The sequence below is a fragment of the Protomyctophum parallelum genome (assembly GCF_964188405.1).
Source record: "Protomyctophum parallelum genome assembly, chromosome: 22".
Taxonomy (NCBI): Eukaryota; Metazoa; Chordata; class Actinopteri; order Myctophiformes; family Myctophidae; genus Protomyctophum; species Protomyctophum parallelum.
This window is the reverse complement of record NC_139714.1, coordinates 11,805,290-11,827,987: the sequence shown is the minus strand read 5'-3', so window position 1 is coordinate 11,827,987 and position 22,698 is coordinate 11,805,290. Positions and strand designations below refer to the sequence as shown.

Here is a 22,698-nt window from a genome sequence, read left to right as displayed (position 1 = left end):
ATTGGCTGGAATGTGATGATGTATGATAAGAGCGCCCCTCACTTCACGCAGGTGTGACTTTTTAAAATTTCATGTACAAACTTCTCAACTGGGATTTCAGATAATGGTCCATAGATTCCCAACATTTCACATAAATTGAGCCCCGTTTGGCCAATTGGAGTAAGACTGGTTTCAGCGCTATTTGCAAACTAAAGTTAATTTGACAAGATTATGTGGCTGTATACGTCCTTGGGTATTTAGGAGTAAAGCCAGAAGGCGAATGGAAAAAGATACCATCGTTTTTTGTCTTTTCTGATTCCGCCATTATTTGCAGTTTCGGTAGTTCTGTGCTGTAGTTTCCAAATTTCCATAGATATATAAGAAAGGCTAGATGGCCATCTAGCCTTTATATAAGTCTATGGTAGTTTCCACAAAACTCTGCAATACTGTATGAGTGTATGAGGGTCATGGGAAATGGTGAAGAACTGAAGCTCAGTCATTCGTCAAAGGACCTCTGCCCATTTTCCAAATGTTCCTTTAGTACCGTCACCAGGAGGCCAACTTATGTGAAACACATCAGTCCAAATATCATGCAAATCGGTACACATCTTTATAGTCACGTGATCAAGTCTGATAATCGTCTATTCAATAGACCAATAGACTCTATTGGCTATTAACTGCTACTTCTATGATCACTCAATAGGCTACTAAACAATGCACGTCCATAACAAACGTTCCTGACCTGTTGGGAGACCTGTGCTCCGAGGAGCAGTTTTTTCTAGTTTCAAATGATATTCCTCTAAATCTGGGCAGTAACGTAAAAAGAAATTCCAACTATTGCCTCTCCAAATCCCTCTGCAAGCATAGGTTGAATCGGCTGGGGTAATATAGGCAGAAACCTCCGTATTTCAGCTTTTTTTAATTACTGTAATGCTCCCCTGTGTTATACAATAATGTCATGCAGAACTTAATAGCGACCGACAGATGGTGATATGACAGATGATATCATCTCAGATGATAGTACCATGCTATGACATGAATGTTGACTTTTCCTGGTTTTAAAGGCTGCAATTACAGTAAAGAGGTAAACTTTTCTGATCTTGACTGTTATTACTCCAAAGTGGCAAAAAACTCCTTTCTGGCATTGACAGCCCATACATCCAAATAAATCTGATTGCATTAAACAACGTTAAAGTCCCTTTGCCACTCACTTTATGCATGCGCATACCCTCCAGTGTAGGCATTCTATCATTTGCCTTTTATCTGCTAATTATTAAACAGATCACCGATTATATTATTTATCAAAAATAACATTGTGTAAATATTTTGTGAAAACACTTGATAGTCACCCTCCACAATACCATAACAAATATTGTGATATTTAGCATTATTATATTATGTTCATATCGCACAGCACATACCTGTAGGCCGACCTACTGCATGACAAAAACATGTAGCAGTAGCACCAAAAAACTAACACACATCCATCGAATTCAGACAGTATAGTGCAGTAAGTTACAGTTAAGAAGCAGAGACAGTGGACCTGAGAGTTTGTTGGAGACACAGACAGTACAGTCCAATAGTGTACATGCTTAGTATATCGTCTCTGTCAGGTGGAAACCTCACATGTTCAAAGCAGTTTATTTTCAGGATGCAAATAAAAGAAAATGCAAAAGTAGCAGATCTACAATATCAAACGTGGGGCTCCGCAGCTTGTGGATCTTTTGATACTTGTGTGACACTCCATAGACTGTAAAATTAAAGGTGACGCTGTAGTGTGATCAAGTAGGCCGTTCATTTACGGGGGGGGGGGGGGAGAAAAAAATCACAAAAAGTTAAAATATGTTGAAGAGGTTTCTGCCTGACAGCAACTATATTGTTGCCGTCTAATGTTTTTATAAATTAACTTCCTACTTCCATCATGCTGCAGCGTCACACAAAACGATCAAAAATAGTTTTCAGATCTACAAGCTCACAACGTGAGATTATTATTAGGCCTAATTATTATTATTTTGACTGGCTAAGTGGGTTTCATGATGAAACCCAATGAAAACCCAATGAAAAGTGAGGTTTACACCAGACAGACAGTAATGATATCAGGTGATGGTAGCTGACTGAACAGAAGTAAGCTTTGTACTGTAGCAAAGTTTGAAAACGGAGCTGCAAAGGGCTTGTTTGGCATGAGGAAAACGAAACAAAAAAAAACCTGAGAGATTGTAACATGTTATCCATCCATCTGGGCACATGCAGGACGTTTCGCAGTACATCAGTGGTTCTCAAATTCAGAACCACCAGGGGTCCTTGATGGGGTTCCAGGGGTCCCCATAAAAATGCTTGTAGATCTGCAATTGTTGATACATTTTGAAAAATCTCGAAAATGGTAAAAAGATGAATAATTTTGACATGTTTTACCATACATTTTCACTCATCACTCATGGGGCCCCCTGGCACAAAACGCCAATTGACAAATTCGGGGGGGGGGGGGGGTTCCTCCTTCACATGAAAATGTTTGAAAATCACATAGGATTAACATCACTTCCTCTTCCTGGGGCTCTTTTCAGAATCCTGCCTGCTCGAGACGTCAGCCTTGTGGCCGGAGGCCATAGCGGAGGCCTTTTCCGTGGACGCGGTGGCCTGCTGCTCCTTGGGCCTCTTGGTCTTGGGCTCGGACTGGCGGCCCCGCTTGCCGCCGCCAAGGTCCCAGGAGAGCAGGGACTTGAGGAGGCAGACAGTGGCGACGGCGGCAAAGAGAGACTGGAGCACCAGTGGCCCGGGCAGAACCTGGACATGTCCCCGCAGCCGCTTCAGAACCTGGACCAGAGACGATTCCGGATCGGACCGGTGCTGGACCTCTTCCTGTGCAGAGGACATTATCGTGGATTAAAGTGGCGCTCTTGCCTCTTATCATCATACATCATCATAAATCACATTCCGTGCTCAGCCAATCAAATCATCGCTCATGAGGACACACAAATAGGAAAAACAAAATACACTGGTGTGAAGTGAGGCACTGTGAGGGGCGCCCTCTTGTGGCTGTCACACAATGTCACTGCTTAAAAGCAAATGTTAAAAGTCCATAGATTTGGCTACGACATGTCACGAGTGGGGTGCTTTTTTTTGGGGGCGGTCTCATGCATGAGACATCCAGTAAAAGTCCATAGACTTGCCCGCCACATGACGTCATGTCTGAAAGCCAGACGGTGGAGGGGCTGGCGCCGCTCAAAAACTGACTACTGGGGAAAAAAAGGCCTAATCTAATGATTTGTGTGAAAGGAGCCTCCTTTGGTGCTTCCTAAATTCCTATGGTGCGTCCCTGTCTTCTATGGTGCGTCCTATGACGGAAGAGTCTCCTACTGACTGATCGATGACCTGGTCATCAAATTATTGGCTTAGGAATGCGACATTTTTTATAATAATCTCCATTAATTCAATGCTTCATATGGTGTGTAATTTCATGGAAAATAAGTGCTTTTTTGGATGAACTACTCCTTTAACCCTACTAGAACACTAAAACTTAGATCCGGGTATATTTTTACCCGATATAATAAGGATTTAATTTACGTCCGGATACCCCGTCAGACGCGCCTCCTCCGGAGACTTGGCTCAGATCTGAACGCATTTGATTTGGTGTTTAGGAACCCGTTGAGACCGCATGCCCTTGCCGACGTCGAACCCAATTTGAGGTACTTTTCTTTAATATTTCAACATGAAATTTCACCATGATAAATAAATACAAATAAATAAACTGATATATTTTGGTATTATTTAAAAGAAATATCACAAAAAATAAAATGAATGGTCCAGGTGGAATTCACCTGAACACCTGCTTGTAGACAAAAACAGGCATGTGGGCAGGGAAACACACCTACCTTCTATGATGTCACTGAGCATCCTGAAAGTAGCCACCCACCTCAGACATCAGCAAGCAGTTATAAAAATCACATAAACATAATTGTCCGGGTGAAAATCACCCAGCGTTAGTGTTCCAAGGTTAAGCTAAAAACTGAATATGCCCCACGGCCCACAGGATCAAATAGGTCTAAATTATTATTAAGCATATCTTACATTCAGTCCGTGTTGCGTTAGCATCCCCTCCAGGGTAGCATCACCCAAGCGCACTGTGGGATAGACCTCTTCTATCACATCTCTCCTCCACCATTGTTTCGGACTAGACCTGCTCACAAACATGCACAAAACAAAACGCCACTCTTTTATGGCAGTGGTGGTCTTCTATGAGTGCTTTTTCCACTGAATACTTTATTAACGCATTTAAAACAGACAACAAAAGAGAGAGAGCGAGAGAGCGAGAGAGAGCGAGAGAGCGAGAGAGAGCGAGAGATGAATGCAAGGGTGAGTACTGACCCATCTTGGTTCTTCCCAGTGAAGTGGTACTTGTACAGACTAGCTCGGAGATATGTGGGCGGGGCTTTACTGAACGGATACTGGTCCTGGTCTTTCTGGAGCAGCCCGACCACTAGAACGAGCACACACACACACACACACACACACACACACACAAAATAATGGAAATGGCATCCACAGCGGCACGCAATGTGAGCCATAGATCCGCTATGAACAGATCAATTTAAACATTGATTGACGATTATGCTAAATGTTAATAAATAATTGTGATGATCTCAAAACAACTGCGTTAGGGTGATCATGTAGCTCACCATCCTTCTTGCCCTGCAGCAGAGCGTGGAGGAGGCCAGTGAACCAGCGGCCAGCTGGCATCACCTGCTGAGCTGCTGCCTGCTGCCACATCAGCCAGTCTAGCCGGGCCTGGTAGGGGGCTACTACTGGGGGGGCTACGGCCACATTACCAGGCCTATACATCCACTGGATCTCCTGGAGAAGTCAAGTCACCTTTGTTTTAGTGATTAGTCGGAAAACACATCGGTATCGGCCGATTTGTGTTGTTTTTTAGATTAATCGGCATCGGTTCGATTAATCAATCAGACCGATTAACACACCAAACGCCCGGGGGTTTTTGTAACCATTAAATCAGGACGCCCAGCGATTTGTTTCTTCAGGACCTATTTCAAGGTGGCCCCATGCCATGTTGGGAAGTAGCAACATGTAGCCAAAACACTGCCGAGGTCAAAAACATAATCTTTGCTTAGAATTGGACAGATCAAGAGTTATTCACATTTTAAGATTTTCAGTCTCATCGGCTAAAATGGGGGGGAACATATTCGATGACATCCCAACCGGAAATTACATTGAATATCTCCGTCCTGAGCACTGGGCGTTACTAATTGATAGAACGGAGAACTCTGTCCTTGCCGCTCGGGGTGTTAATTAATTGGTCAGATTAATCGGTCTGTCTTTACAGATAAACAAGCCCAAAGTAACAGCTTGTACAGATCTACAAGGTCACAATATTAAATATAAAAGGTATTTAAGTTAAATCCGACTTGCCTAAGCCTGCAGTGCAGACACCCTGTTACATGTATTTTTCAGAATAGACAAAATTATTGTATTTTCATTACAGAATGAGGTATCGACATCGCTAGTAATATCGGTTATCGGCCATAACAGCAATTAATTATATCGGATATCGATATCGGCCAAAATGTCTCATCGGCACATCCCTACTTTATTTGCATAGCACATTTAAAAACAACAGAAGTTGACTCAAAGTGCTTTCTAGACTACCAACAAGAAGGAAAAAGACGACAACAACATCAAGGCCACAGACACACAAAGCCAAAAATGAAAATGCATGAAAAGCAATGACATACTAAAACCGGAAAACATGTTGGCAAAATGAACAGACAAATTGTAAGAGAATACAAAGTTAAATACATACAGTGGTCATTATGAAAACATGATAATCAATCACCCTCAGACTGATAAAGTGAGATAAAAAGGTGGGTCTTTAGCTTAACTAGGTTAGAGGTTTAGATTCTAAGGGGCGATTCACACTATGGTCCCGGGTGCGCACTCGGGACCACTTGGCAGATGTTGTGGTAGTGTGAATGATGCATACCGTTCCCGGGAGCGGATCGCCCAACCGTCCCCGGGACCGCATGGGGGGAGGGTCTCTGGACCGTTGAAGTGTATTCAGATACGGATCGTTCCAATGTGAATGCATGCGTACCTAAAGAAGGAAGTGGACTGTTTTTTTTAAAGAACGTGACATAATCTCTAGTCGACGAGCAAAGCGTCAACAAAAAAAAACACAGCCGCTGCACGATGCGTAACACCAGCGCATTTCTCAACGCCGCCCTTCTCCTGTTGAATCTGCTTATATGCGCAGCACCGCAGTACGCGCTGATCTTATTCTGCGGACTACACGTGGCTCCTGGGCTTTGCTTGGCACAGTTTCCAAAGTAAAACAAAATAATAATATTGCTAAAGTAGAATCCATAGCAAACTAATACACTGGAGCACAGAACTGACTGACACAGTGAATAGCAGGCAGGCTGACAGTGAAGTAGTATAACGGCAAAAAGCCAAAGAGGCAATGCAATGCAGTGTGTCTGGATTTATTTGAGACAATGTCGCAGAGTTGATGGTCAGTGTCCGGGCACGCCAGCCATCAAGCAAACCGCCATCTGGAGGATTAAAGTGTGTTATGCAAGTGTACCCGGGTGCGCTGTTGTATCTCGGGCAATGTGAATCATGGCCATCGGGGACCAGGCAACCGTATTCGGAAACGGTTCCAATGAAACGGATTCAGTCCGTCTCAGTGTGAATTGCCTATAAACCTCTAACCTAGTTAAGCTAAGGACCTGCCTTCTAAACTTTAGAAGGCAGGTGGGATCTCTTTACCTTCCAGGTGGTGTTGTCCATGCTGCCTTCTAGAACCACCTCAGGCCGTCCTCCGTGGTCCTGGCCGATGGCGCCAGCTAGGGCGTAGCTACTGACCAGCCTATAGGGCACCACCAAATTGTAGGCTTTCCTCACCTCAGGAATCACTCTACTGCTAGACAGCGGCTCCATAGATGTGTACGGAACCTGGTCAGAGAAACAGAGAGGGAATCAATCAGAAAACAAACTTTGTCACATCACTTGTGGAAAGAAGTGCCTCCAGTGAAGCTCTCCAGCGCCAGGTTTAACGAAGCAGACTGACGGTAACGGCGTCACGTGTGTCAGAGGAGACAGATGTTACGACCCTTAGTGTCTAGGGGCAAAGACCCGTAACATATTGAAATGAGAAGCAGCGGCTTGTGCAAAAAAAGTGAATTCATGAATAAAGGTTTATATAAAATGGACTGAATTGAATTGGCAAAACAACAAAACGTAGGCAAACAAACAACAATGTAACACTAAACCCAAAAGTCACTGGTTAAAGTAGTTGGTTGGCGTTGGGGGAAAGTATACCAAAAGTATACTAATAATAATCACAATAATAATAATGGCCAGGGGCCATAACAGGCGTCTATAACTCTGTGCATAACTGTAGTCCCAGGTTTGCAGAAGGTGGCATCATACCCGTGGCCTGTACCTGCCCATTTTCCCATAGATTCTCTTGATTAGCTCGGCAGCAATCAAATCAAATGTGAGACAATCAAATGAAGCTATGGGAAAATGAGAATTGATAGAATTAATAAATGGGGAGAAATAAACGGATTGCTAGTAAGATGAACAGGTGATGGTTGGCCTGTCTGAACTTACCACACTGAGGGTGAACAATGCAACCGTCGCAGCACCGAAGGCAAACCACTGAAGCAGAGCCCAGAGCTTCCAGAACACACCCCTCACAGTAGCCACCGTGCTGGGAGAGAGAGAAACACACTTTTATAACTCGATTATGGCAAATCCCGTTCATTTGCAGCCATCGTACAATGAGGGCCGTAACGGTCATGACATCTTAGACATTTACAAATTATTGTGAACCATGTTTTAATTGTGATTTTGTCATGAACTGGGTGGATGTGGGACAAATGTCTTAAATATACACAGGAATGATTGACAATGGCTGCTACCAATAATTGAAAAATGTGTCAAAAAAAAGGTCATTAATTGCTCACAACGTGCCACATTGCGAGTTGCGTGCCTGTAGATCGGCTATAGCTATTTTTAAATGGATTCGCTTTCATGATTTCTTGATTCATAATGACGACGATTATGAAAAAAAAAAAAAAAACATCATCTCTAAAAACTACGATCGAGGCGATTATGTATTGTAATATCTTGCGACAGGCCCGGTGCACAACAAACATATTGAAAGTGAACTCACTCCAGCATGGATGTTACCAGTTCCCAGGTGAGAGAGAGCACACCTATCCAGATACTGGGCACCGTCACCATCTTCAACACCTCTGTAAACTGCTGCTGAGAAAAGGCTGCAAGGAGATGGAGAGCTCTGTGAGCTGTTCAATTCGTTTTCACCACTGAGCGTATGCATTAGAGACCTGCGGATGAGCTTTCTTTGTCACCCGAATCCGTGTGTGGATATTCATAATCCACCCGTTAATAAATTGTTCCAATTTATCAATTGCGAGATTTTGCCAAGATTTTGTGCGTTTTAAAAGCTATAATACGCCTATAGATAGATGCCATTCATTTATTTCCCGCATTATTTCACCCATATATTAAATCCGCATCTGCAGGTCTCTAGTATGCATGACCTGTTATTAGGTGATGGTGGATCAGACATTCCCAACCTGTGTGACGGGGCCCCCTGGTGGGCCATCAGGACAATGCAAATCGACCCCCACAGTATATAATTGGCAAAACACTAAGATTGTATTGATCGTTATCAATTGTATTGATAACTTTTATTTTCTTTAAAACCTTGAAAACTGTGTTCTCATTTTGATTCCGATAAAGTCAAAGTTCAAAGATTTTAATGATAATACAACATTATTAAAACAAATAAAACAATGTACCAAAATTATAATAATAATAAAGGTTGGGAACTGCTGGTTTGGGTCATTGACTCCAATTTGAAGTTGGTCAGTCAAAGAGTTCTCGAGATCCCATGACAGACGTACATAAGCACAGAGATTCTGTGTATGCTTTGTAAGAAGACGTGTCATTAGCAGCACCCACCTATTTTGGAGGATATGGTTTTAGCCTCCCAGTTGAGCTTCAGCGTAAAGAGCGTTACGGTGCCATAGATTATGAGAACACAGATAGCCGTCTCGACCAGCAGAGTCAACCAGGACATCAGGGTCTGGCTCCAAGCTGGTGACACAAAGACGGTCAATAAAAAAAAACATTAGATCAGGCTGTCACCAAATTATAAACTTAAACAAGGCACCCTGGTGGTAGCACAATCAGTCAGTGTGCACGTGTCCTGGGTTCGAATAGCACAGCTTAGAACCTGTGTTGCCACTGCTTGTCTTTTTCCTGATTTATCTTATTTGCCCAACACTGCTCTCAGTATAACCATTGATGCTACCAGTGTGTCAGGATACTCCGGCCTGTGCATGTTAGCCAACTCCCCTCTTTAACCCTGAAATCTCAGCCCAGGGACAGTGCTATTGACTTAACGTGCTGTACACAGGCGAGCTCAACGCCTACTAAGCAAAATGTCAGCCTGTCCCCGTGTGACACACACACACAGCTGCTTGGCTTGTATCGTCATTGTAAGGAAATGAATGACCTAGCGCTGTGACAATTATGACATTTTACTTGACGATTAGTTGTCATACAAATGAATGATTACGATTAAAGGATTTCATTGTGTGGCTTTTAGGCTTTGTAAACAAGAGTTGCACTGGGGCAGATATGACAAAAAGAAAACGCAAATACATACCAATAATCAAAATAATAAATGTGCTATGGCCAAAATACGGCATATTTAATAATTTATACTCAAAATGGCTTACACAAGTAAAAATGTATGAAACTTTCTCAACATGGCGATTATGTAATAAATGTGACAGGCCTAGAATGAGCTTGACCTCTAATTCAGCATTTCTCAACAGGTTGGCCAGGATCCAAATGAATTAATTACAAGATTTTCTGGCGAGGCAACAGCTTTCACTGAAGCTACCATATCTTTTTTTTTGTGGTTTTGGCTGAATCCAAATTTGAATCCTAGTAAGTAACCAGTTGAGAAACATGTGTCTGAATGATACTCAATCTAATGGGACTGTGGGTAACCTTTTTTTCATAACACGCCTGCCCTAAGTGCAGGTACCGTAGTGTTGTCCACTTGACAAAGCGATATGAACAACTGCAAGACCTTTTCACAACGATGCAGGCCACATTAATTACAATTTGAGAATAAGTCAGCATGCAGGTGTAGCACCAGGATGCGATAACACTAATTTATTATATGACCACATTTCCGCCGATGTATGGGTCAATTTGTATAGAGCATACGCCTTTCATGCAGAAGGTCATGGGTCCGAAACCTACTCGGGGTCTACATCAGCAAGGGCATGTGATCACAATGGGTCCCCAACGCCAAATCAGTCTTGTGCAGGAGGCGCGTCTGCACTGCAGCCAGTCCTGGACGGGAGTCTCCATACGTAAAAAACCCAAAACAGAACTGATGACAATGAGAGGGTTACCGGTACATACTCTTGGCTCTCCTCTTCTTGCCGCGTGACAGCCAGGACCTCACATGCTCATCGTCCAGCAGGGAAAAGCTCAGAGCCATGGACAGCAGGGTCACGACGGACACGTTTGTCACCAGCATGGACACCACTCCACTCACAAGCTGACACAGACACACACACACACACACACACACACACACACACGGGGACACAATACAGTGACATAGACGTGGGGTCCACACACAGGGACACAATACAGTGACATAGACGTGGGGTCTTCAACCGTTTTCCTTTCAGGCCTATTCATACTCCAATTTTAGGTGATACACAACGTCACGGTGGTAAGCGACTCACCGCTCACCTAAACACACGTCTCTGTTTTTGGTCACCTTATCATCTAAAACTGGAGTATGAATAGGCCTTTAGAGAGAGAGATGAAGCAGGGACCCCGACTACATGTATAAAAGTGTTCGATAGTTCATAGACCTGTTTGACAGCACTATCATCAGTGTTGTGTAAATCTTTTCTAATAATGTTGGATTTCATGTTAATGTTTTAGACATTTAACCACTTAAACCTTCAATACTTTGTAAACTTGACCCTTGGTATGCTCTTTTTTCCTACTAAACCAAATGTCTTCCTATAAAATAGCAAAAGATAATAATAATGCAGCTGGTAATTAATTGATTCAATCAATTCTTGTTTAATCTATTCTCTTACAAAGTATCTGTATTTTCTTCAGTTGTTTTTACACACCCTCTACCGTTTGCATGACGATAATTATTTTATTAAATCGATTTGAATGGTTACCAGTTTGAATCGATTTTAACCGATTTACAATAAATTGTTACATGCCTAAAAGTATCCTTCTCAGGAGTCAATGAGGAGTCAATCCCCGTTTTGTAAACATGACATGCTTACAGTACATCTCTTCAGGACTCATAATACATGACATATTTGTCTTAATGTATAATTCAAGCCATAATTATCAACTACTATTTAGGTCAGGGGAAAAAAGGAAGTGAAGCACTCATTTAGAGCATTGTTCTCAAAGTCACCTGTATGTAGAAGGCCGCCAAGCGGAGACGACGGAATTCAACAAAGTAAAGTAAAGGCACAACGGTTTCAGACACCAAGTGTGCCACAGTGGCCAGCCTGAGGAGCCAGTCGGGCAGCTGGTAGGCAAACCAGGCCAGAGGTGTAGGACTGCCTTGAGTCTCCAGCAGGTCACTCACCGCTATAGGAACAGATGGACAGACAGACAGACATACCGTACATCACTTAAATGTCCAGAAGCCTATGGTCTTCCAGAGCAGGGGTTAACTGGTGGTCCACAGACTTTGCATGCGGTCCCTAACCATGCATTTAGTAATGTAGCAAAGTGAAGATTTTGCATTTTCTTCCACGGAGCAGTACATTAAATGTTTGTGCACGGTTCCGTGGGAAGTGCGTGTTGTCAGTTGAGTTACTGGGAAGTCTGAGGTTAAGAAATTCCACAGAAAAGGGAGTTAGAATCTCAAGAAAAGGTACCAGCTTGCCTGATTGAGTTATTATTATTAGGAAATGTTCCCATATAATCTTGTCATCGTGTGTCTGCTCTATCAGTAGCCTACTACTGTATATCAGTTAACCTCAGTTTATATAAAGTAAGTATAAAAGTATAAAGTAAGAGAATGGACTAAGTCAGGGTAACTGTGGGATAGGAATAGATCAGTGGTTCTCAAAAAGAAAACACATACACCTGGGTCCCCCCCCCCCCCCCCCGGGAAATACTTTGGCCATGTCTTGCCATCCCCTGACTGGGGAGGGAGTGGTGTTATTGCTCAGAGTCTGATGACCATTACAATGTCCTGATGTGAAAGAATATATTTCGAAAGAAATCTGATGTGGCATCATTCATGTTGAAATGGCTATCAATAAAAAAATAAAAAAATATATATACATAACTTAACTAAATTAATGAACATGAACTGAAATACACTACTCAATGAAAGTTCACATGATGTAGTGCATTATATACACTACACAATCTGTATAATCCCTATAAAACTATAGAACAGCCATGCCATGTGCACACATCATTCAACTTAATACGAAGTCGGAACACGATTGATTGATTTTTCATTCAAATAAACATGCTCTGAAAAGGCCCACCCATCTGACCACGTAACACAGCTGCGAGGGCCGCTGGCGCTTTTGAAATGTTCGAGTGGGCCCTGATCCAGAAAAGGCTAGGAAGTGGGAACCTCTGAGTTATGCCATAAGAGGAGGTTCTGAAGCTTCCTACCACCACTTACAGTGAGTAGGAGTTCTCTTTTGAGTGTCCCTGATGTTTGACATCACATCCGTTTTATGACACTCTACCACAAAATGGAAATCATGAAGACTATTTCTCCTGTGCATTCAAACTGTACTGACCTATCTACAGTTTGATACAAGGAAGGAAGTCATGTGTGCACATATACTGTATAAGAGATAGACAGAACAAACTAAATAGCTAATAGACTACTATAGGCTAAAACTACCAACATTGATAAATAAGAATATATACTGTATTTTATATAATTATCAATAGACTACTGGCCAGGCTGGCCAGCCCCACCCGATTAAAAAAGGGGAAAAAATAAATAAGTGTAAGTGGTCCTGGGCCATTTTGGTCACATCATCATAATCATCAAAATTTGCATCCATAGATTCCATAGCCATTTTGTAGCATCGTTTTCATTTGACAACAATCTTATGCCTTATTGCCTCCAGGGAAATCAATTTTGCATGCAACTTGTTTTACATGTTACATGTGGAGAGGTTGGGAAATTAATGATCATCATTATCAAGATAGAAGCAATAAGAGCAAGACAGTCGCAAACAAAGAGTTAGACTAGAATCCAATCCAAGGCAAGTTTCAGCAGGAGCCTTCGTCAGCCATGATCTTTTGTTTCCTTTTTGTTCTTTTGTTATACCAGAATTCAGGATGTGTATTTTTCTTGGCTTTGATGTGCATTAGAGCAAATAGATGTTGATGTGTGACCCTATAAAATGGTTGAACCAAATCATTATCGCTGGTGCAAAAAGTTGCATTTCTCTTTTGCCAAAAGCTTTAAAAGTTGCAAGAATATTGCTTCCTGCATCGAGCTTCATGGATCCGATGGATTCATCACGTACAATTTTTGTAAAGGAACTACTAATGAAAAAAACTACTACTAATGAAAGAAAGCACTCCTCTCCTCTCTCTCTCTCTCTCTCTCATTAGCAGGCAACAGTGCAGCACTAATACTATCTCTCTCTCTCTCCGTTTCTGGCAAACAGTACCACTGTATAATATAATATATATATATATATATATATATATATATATATATATACACAATAGTCATACTCGTGCTCATTAACGTCACATACATAGGCGGACGACACAGGACACGGACATTGCTGTGGTTGCACCACTCAAAAAGATAATCTGAAGAATCGACTCATCTTGTATTATAATTCTCAATTCCGTTGCAGTAATGTAGCCACACTAGACACTACATTATTGCTGTGTTTCTTTTAAAAGACGTGCAACAATAGGAGAGAAACAGATGCAACAGGCCTTCAGTATGGCATACAGTAGCATGGTGACATTGGTGAATGCCATGTATTATTCAATGGACTATTGATAGTACATACAGTAATCATTGCAATAGATCAGGGGTTTTCAACTGATTGTGAACCAGGGACCACCACCTTGACTAAGGATCAACCTGGGGACGACTATTGTGCTGTAATGGGATATGGGCTAAGATTAGTGCTTTCGTAACACTTGTTATGGAATGCATCCCATATCTTAAACTGTTTCTCAAATGATGGTCCACGGACTTAACTGATATACAGTACTGACACATGTGGCCCTATCTTGGGCGTGCCTTAACCTTTATCCCTAAACCTTTTTTTCCATATTTTACTATCTTGAAAAATACTAGCAGATACATTATGGCTATTATCGTCTATTTGAACTATTTTAATAAATAGTAATATATATATAGTAAAAATGGCAAATACGTGCAAGATATAGCACATGATGACATGATTATATGGGCACATTAACATTTCCTAATAATGATGACTCATTCAGGCAAGCTGGTACAGTGGTACACCCTTCTTGAGATTTTTTTTTTTTTTTTTATATATATTTTTTGTCCCACGATTTTGTAACCCATTTTTCACCCCTGTGCCAATCATCTAATGTGATCCTGGGCTCTACACACCCTCCACCAACCTAGGGAGAGCAACGGACTTAACTCATGCTTCCTTCATGCTTGAGTGTCCAAGTTGCTCCTTTACACCTGACAGGGGGGAGTTTCCCTGGTTGGACGTAGCGCGTGGAAGGAACACGTTATTCCAACCAGTTCCTTTCCCCTCTCTTTTTCTCTTCTTGAGATTCTAATTAACTGCCTTTTCTGTGGAATGTCTTAACCTCAGACTTCCCAGTAATTCTGATAACATTGACACACTTCCATGGAACAGTGCACAGACGTTTAGTGCACTGTTCTGTTCCGTGGAAGAAAATACTTTGCTACATTACTAAATGCATGGTCAGGGACCACATGCAATACCTCCACGGACCACCAGTGGTCCACGGACCACCTGTTGAAAACCCCTGCAATAGATGAACAACATAGTCTACATATTGAAAATGTATAAAAGAAATACTGATATCGCCCATACCTCAGTCATCTTTTAAGCACTTAAGCCCTTTTATGCTTAACCCATTTAGACCAGAGTTAAAAACATTCACTTTGAAAGAATATATATATTCAAAGATTTGCACCACATTTTTACGATTTTTCAAACATAGACATACAAGCTTGTAGATCTGCCATTTTTCAATAGCTAAATTATAACATCATGTTTAAAACACCAAAAGGGTTAAGAGGTTAAAACAGCCGATCTACCAGCTTGTTTTCACCCCGGAACGTGAATGCATGTGCTGAAGATTAAGAACATACTCTTATTCCTATGGTTAAATCATAAATGTATGACTAATTTGAGCACTTGGGACCATTTTCCTACTCTGAGACACTTGATGGGTAGAGCCCTGGTTTTCACTAACCAGCGAGTCCCCACCAGGAGGAGCTGTAGCTAGCCAGCTTGGCCACTCCAGAGCCAAAGGTGAGGCGAAACAGGAGCCAGCGGGCCAGCCAGAAGGTCACTTTGTTGGGATGGTAGGAGGAGGCACTCCGGCCCAGGAGGTTGAGTGGAGCAATGAGAACTGTTAGAAAGCCAGCCTCCAGCAGAAGACTGTCCCTGTATCATAGAAGGGACAAATAACATCGGCTCAGCTGATGGCCACATTCAACATGACTGGACAATTTGACCAGTGCAAACGTATTAAACACAAACCCCATATACTTTGTTGTACGTATTTATTTAAGCTTGTAAGTATTTAAGCTTGTAGATCGAATGTTTGCTTATTGTGCGCTTATTTTTTGCCAAATGAAAACCTGTAAATAGTGCATTTATATAGCGCATTTATCCAAGGCGCTTTACATAAGATTGTGCAGTGCATTACATTCACCAATTCACACATACACACACACATTCACACACCGATGGTGGAGGAAACCATGCAAGGCACCAACCTGCTCATTGGGAGCAATTAGGGGTTCAGAGTCATGGCCTGTCATGAATGATGACATTCCCAGAATAGGGAAGCTTGAGTTCATGTGGTTGAGCTATTTACAAATTGTGTTCATGAATCCCAAGTCCCAACAATACACACATTCCCCTATTTATTCTGAAATAAGTGTGTAATGTACATAACGATACTTAAAACAGTTTAGAGACAGAAAATACAACTAAATTCAGACAACCACAACTCCTTGCGATGTGCCATACTTTTTAGGGATATATTTAGTTTGATTGATGCATCGATTTAACAGGCAACAATCCAATTTCATTGATTGATTGATTGACAGAATACTTTATTAGGTAGAAATGTAAACAGTGCAGTCAGACACGTAGTCTAAAAGGATAGCACCATGCTTGACATAAAATGATCCAGGTCGTTAAGAAAGTTCTGTCCTATTGAGTACTTTAGACAACAGTTATTAAAACATATCATATGCACATGACAATATTTACATTAGGACATTGTTAATGTCATTTTGCATTGCAAAACAGTACAGATTATTATTATTAAGTCGGTACAGGGAATCAGGGGCAACTTACCATGGAAGACGAAGGAAATCTTTGTCTACCTGTAAACATAACACAGTCAGGAGTAACCAGACATGTTATACTAGGCAGTATATTTACAAATTCATTTTAATTGGTAAACAAATTCATGTTGGCATTTTTACTCAGTGTACTGAGTTTAGTCTACTTGGGCAGGGGTGGATCTACGGATGTATGGCTAGGTAGGCCCAGGCCCAAATTGACAACTTGGCCCACTGAACACTTTAGATTCAACCGTGCGCGGTAGTGTCGCGGTCCGACCATGATGTGCCATGATCTCTGCGCTGGCTGGCTACCCTAGTCAATGGTGTTGGGATCAACAGATGTTCAGAATGTTCAGAAGGCAATGAAGCCCCCCCCCCCCCCCCCCCCCCCCCCCAGAAACTCTTATGCTTTTCACTTCACCCGCAAGCACATACCTGTCATTCGCATTCGTAAAGACTACTGGGTCAGCAACCCTCCTTGAACCTACTGTACCTCATCCAATATGAATTCCATTAAACATACTCTACTATAGCCATGCATGGTTCTTGATTCGTGAAATGCTTGATTCCACAAAGCATCATAGGAGAGGCCCAGAAGCACCAATGCTTGACGTCCTTAAGGTGCGACGTCCTCTGCTAAAAATAATTTTTTTTCCATGTGCCGCTTGTGGAAAGCAGCCAAATAGACAGTGAGAAAAAAAAAGGGTATCCAAGTTTTTAAAAAACGTAGTCCCGCCCACATTTTTCCAGGCCCAGTCAGACGTTACTTATATGCCACTGCTTGTGGGAGTTGGTCTACTTGTGTGATCTTAAAAAGAAATAATAATCACATCAAAACTTGAGCCTTGTCAACAAAAAAAGATGAAGAAGTAAATGTAGGAAAAAAGAAAAGGGACCCCCATGTGTTGTTCCACTCAAAGCAAATATTTGAGTTAAAAACGTTTGCTGTGAGGGCGGTTGGCTGGGTGGGTGGCCAACACACACACACACACACACACACGTATTAACTGTATATATGATGCTTTCAGGTGTGCCAGTACAGTATAGCGACAGTACAGTACAGTAGAGGGTACAGTAGAGGGACCGCCACACAGTAACTCTGTCATTTTTCAACCGTTTCGGACGTGGAGCGGCACGTGGAAACGGCCCGGCCCCCTGGGCGCGTTCCTGGGGGTCTGGAACCCCGCCCCCCCGCCAAAGTTGCACCACTCACTTCACACAGGTGTGATTTTTCAAAAATAGCAGACCTACAAGCTTGCAGCGCGGCTCTGCTATTTTTCGATAGCTAAAGTGTAACATAATGTTAAAACACCAAAAGGGGTTCCTGCCCAAAATGGGTACAAAAAAATCATCCATCCATCATCCATTCAAGCACCCCAGCCCAGCATACCTGACACAGAGAGAAGTAGAGGCTCCAGAGGGTGAAATAGACCACGCTGTTCCTGAGGGACACCAGCACCGCGGCTCCCAGGGCCAGCAGAGCACCCAGCAGGCTGAGCAGCTCCATCAGCTGCTGCCCGTCCAGCCTCAAGCTCCGCCAGAGCAGGAAGGGCATGGCCAGGAGGCCATCGCCCGGCTCCTCCACCTCAGGCACAGGCACGAGCCCCTGCTCCCCATACAGACCTGAGCGTGTGCACACAGTATACAACTGGTAAATGGTGCATTTATATAGCGCCTTTATCCAAGGCGCTTTACATAGATTGTGCTTGTGCATTACATTCACCCAGTCTCACGCACACATTCATACACTGATGGCGGCGGAACCTATGCAAGGGCCAAGGCACCAACCGGCACATCAGGAGCAATTAGGGGTTCAGTGTCCTGCTCAAGGACACTTCGACAAACTAACTCTTGGTAACCTTGCGGTTACCATCCAGCCAAAGTTTAAAAACAGCAGATGGACAAGCTCGCAGCATGGCACCAAGTGACACACTGTGAACTTGCATATCTGCTATTTTTTAATAACCCGGTTTTCCCGGTTTTAATGTGTTAATTAAATCAGTTACATCGGTGTACTAATTGAAATGTTATGCCATCAACCCCCTGTAGAATAAGACAATTCAATAAAAAGGGGTTTAACTAAGTGATATTGTTTTGTTAAAAATAAAATATATTGGGGCCTTTACCCAGATGAAGGCTGGGAAAAAAAGTTGTTCTGGTCAATTACTGGTAAAAACCTTATGGAGTGTGCCCTGGAATAATTTCCTGTCAGCATTACATAGTGTGTTTGTTCAGTAACAGGTGTCCATTTCCCCATCTCAACAGTTCTTTTTATAGCAAACAGAAAATGCAATTTGCGTTTTAAAATACTAATTTCATCCAAGCAGGAGCAGAAGAGAACCCACACAGGATAAACCTTCTACTTATAAAATAAATAAACAAACGAAACAAAAACAAACAAACAAAGGAGCAGACAAAACTTTGTATTGTAACACTATAAAACTGAAGCTGTTAAATTATATTTGGCAGGTTTCGCTCTCCTGATTGGAAAAGGATAGACAGACAGACATTTGATTACAAGTGGTTGCTTGCATATATGTTCCTATATATATATATATATATATTATTATTTTTAATCAGAACTTCTGATTCCTTCGGAATTCAAATAATGAGTACAATGAAATACGCCTTCTATACTACTGCTACTACCATTGTGTGTACTTCTAAGCTACTTTTTCAAATGGTACACTGGGCTACCGCGACCACCTACACAGAGCCATGTATCTAATAGCTCTGCATCACTAGCACCACGTCAGTCAAGTGCCCACTGACGTCACCTGTCCTGATGTGCCCTCGGCCCCTCACTCAGACTGATCCATTCCCAAATCTCTCTCTCCATTCAGTCCATTGTAATGATCGTAACGCCTGTTCAAAATGCCACGCGGCTAACTACAGGGACACAATACACATGCTGATTCACCTCATGGCGATCTGACGCCAACATGCATGTGTGCCGATTCATTGTACAGTGAGTGCATGAAAACTGGACTGTAAAAAGCAACTTTTAACAGCCTATACAAAGTCGACAAGTTAAGTCTATTGCTTTGAATGCGCGCACACATACACCACAGAACCAAGTTCATTCACTTCATTGCCACAAACGTTTCTGGAGTGCAAGCAATAAAAGAAGCGCGTTTTACTTGATCGTGTGCTTCAAGAAAAGGAAATCAAACAGGGCGGACAGAGTATTCATTGAATGTCAGACCAGTTTGGCATCATCTTACCTGGAATCTGCACATACAGGGACGCGAAGGCAAACATGTAAATGATGGCCATACTCCACAAAAACATGTGCCGCGGATATAGACTAATTTCCTCCATTTTTGCAAAATAAATCAATCGTTCGCGGTTCCTTCAATCTGGACTCCAACAGTAACTTCTCCTTGAAGCATAAAAGCCCACGGCAGCACTGCAGTAGCAAAGCCTTACTTTGCTCCCAGTTCAGGGAAAAAACGAGTGGCTTTTGGAAGGAGGAGTTAAGTCTGCGTTAAGCACTACGTCGTGCGCCCGTGTCGCGCACCTAAAAGATAGTCGATCTACAAGCTCAGAACGCGTCGCGCTGCGATGGTAATGTGAGGTTGTGATCGGCTATTTCCGTGACACTGACACACACATGCGATACGTAGCCGTCGTTTGTCTAGTCTGGACCGCGCTATACACACACACACACACGCCCTTGACTTGTGTTTTGAGTCTTTGACACAAAAAAAAATCTATATCCTTTAAAAGGCTGGCCATGAACCATAGACTGTAAAAAAAAAAATAGCCATGAACACACAATGTCTGATAGCTTCATAGCTACCGGTATTTGTTTTATTATTCATTTCTACTTCAGAAACTATAAGTGTCCAAATCCAAATCATCCACGGGGTTATTTGAGGTCAAATCTCTCAGTCACGACTCACATGTGGCATTGTGGCTAGCTAGATAGATAGAATGAGGAAATACTATCAGTTTTGTCTCTGTCTTCAAAACATTCAAATACACATCATAGCCTATAGGCCACAGTGAGGCACTGAGGCCACAGTGCCACATAAGAAAACACACACACACACACACACACACACACGCGCACACACACACACACACACACACACACACACACACACACACACACACACACACACACACATTTTTCCCCTTGTTTCTGTATGTCATGGGCACAGTAGGGGAGATACAGACACCATCAGTTTCATAAGGAAGGGGGGCACATCCCCTCTAGTCCGGCAGCCGACAGGCATCTTGTTTAAAGTGGGAAATTTGGTAGGCCTATAGTCTTTTTTTATTGGCCTAAAATATTGTCTATATACTGTACATACATTCATGAATCCACTTACTGACTGGCTAGGGGTTTCTTGTGACCCTACCATTAACATCCTATGGCAGGCAAAAATGTCAAACTTTCCTTTTGCTTTAAGTAGCATGTGACATGTCAAACTTTTCATTTTTCTGAATCCATTCCAAGCATTAGTTTTGCACAAAATACACTCCGTGGGCTAAAAACTGCCATAGCCACTTGCCCAAATGTGCCAAAAATGTGCTGACCTCATCTCATTTGTCGTGATGTCTATGGCCGTTTTTAGCCCAAGGAGTGTTTTTTGTGCAAAACTAATCCTTGGTATGGATTCATAATGATGAAAACCCCCTAGTTTGACATGTCACATGCTACTTAAAGCAAAAGGAAAGTTTGACATTTTTTACAGTTTTGCCTGCCATAGGATGTTAGTAGGGTCACAAGAAAGTAACCCTTATAAAATAAATTGCCTAATACCGACAGCAGGTCAGCAAGTGGATTCATGAATAGGCAATATTTTAGGCCAATAAAAAAAGACTATCAAATTTCCTCGGCTGCCAGACTACTAATATTTTAGAATGTACACAACTGCATGCTTGTGAGTGCAAGATTATTAGTATTGCCATCTGGCATAGTGGCAAAAGAAAAACGGTTTGGACGTGGTACATGGCAGGCCTTTGAATAAATGAATAATGACTAGTAAATAGTTAAGTAATGCAAAAATAAAGAAACACATTTATAAGTGGCTCCTACTCTCATTCAATCATATGACTCATCATTCAAATGATAGTGTAAAGGATATGACGAACATTTTGGTGTGATTAATGTAAGGCAAGCCCTATTATTAATAGCAGACTGACTGACATACACCTACATAGTTCTGTGAACTTGCGTACCGGTATCTGTTATTTTTGAATAGCCTACGCCAAAAAATACTGTAACTTCTATTAGGCTACTTAGTTCCTGACTAACTCTCCGTTGTCATGACAACCACACTCACACATGTGTTCATGGGAATACCTAAGGATTATGTATAGCATCTAACGTGACAGCAGAGGGAAGTACATGAGCTGACAAGTCAGTGATTATTTTCTTTATGTATTATCTATCTTCTAAATAAACTAATGATTTTAGTAGTGGGATTAAAGTGAGGACGCAAATTGTGATTGGCCGCTGATCGGCTGGAAGATGTGCTATTGGCTGAGCATCGCATAACGAGTGTGCCCCAGATGATGCCACAAAAAGTAAGGACGCCAGAGGAGCCATCGTAAATGAATAGGTCTGCTATTCTGCGCCACAAAGTATGTCCTCACAATGTGAGGACAGAATTGGCACCAAATTTGAGGCTGAATTTGAGGCGAAATCCTCAGTGCAGGAATTTGAGGCGAAATCCTCAGCAATCGATCTGAATTTAAACACAGGCATTGAGAATGCAATCCTGTGGAGTGTGGTTGCCTATATACTGTAGGTACAGGCAATATAAAACATATTGTGACGTCACCGTATATTGTCCAATCATAAGACGGCAAAATAGTGTATAAATACACTTTTTTGAGCCTCAAATTTGAGGCACAGAAAAATGCTCATGCATGGAATCAAAATTGGCGCTGTGATTGGCTGGAAGGTGTGCCATTGACTGAGCATCTCATAATGAGTGTGCCACAGGGGACACCCGTTATATTAGTGGCAGATAGATCAATTCAAAAATCAAAATACACTTACTTGAGTTCCTTCCACTTAATGAGAAATACAGACAAGACTGAAA

General features: G+C 42.1%; 1 protein-coding gene across 1 annotated transcript; it reads right to left on the bottom strand.

The window, feature by feature from the left end:
- Positions 1-1,240: 1,240 nt before the first annotated feature.
- Positions 1,241-20,086, bottom strand: LOC310853435 (lipase maturation factor 2-like). The gene is made up of 14 exons (XM_083757766.1): positions 19,864-20,086; positions 18,030-18,262; positions 16,650-16,678; positions 15,532-15,725; positions 11,501-11,679; positions 10,465-10,603; positions 8,983-9,117; positions 8,168-8,273; positions 7,603-7,702; positions 6,757-6,942; positions 4,653-4,827; positions 4,342-4,453; positions 4,045-4,153; positions 1,241-2,835 (listed from the first exon to the last, which is right to left on the bottom strand). Exons 1-14 carry the CDS (start codon positions 19,958-19,960, stop codon positions 2,512-2,514), a joined length of 2,118 nt encoding a protein of 705 aa, XP_083613892.1. The 5' UTR covers positions 19,961-20,086; the 3' UTR covers positions 1,241-2,511.
- Positions 20,087-22,698: the final 2,612 nt, after the last annotated feature.

What these genes read in the sequence shown, in the direction of transcription:
- LOC310853435 (XM_083757766.1), bottom strand. Translation starts at nt 19,960, where the DNA reads ATGGAGGAAATTAGTCTATATCCGCGGCACATGTTTTTGTGGAGTATG. An exon ending in CCTGTATGTGCAGATTCCAG is followed by an intron (nt 18,263 to 19,863) that starts GTAAGATGATGC and finishes GCACACGCTCAG; the next exon opens with GTCTGTATGGGGAGCAGGGG. An exon ending in GCTGCAGGGCAAGAAGGATG is followed by an intron (nt 4,454 to 4,652) that starts GTGAGCTACATG and finishes TGCTCGTTCTAG; the next exon opens with TGGTCGGGCTGCTCCAGAAA.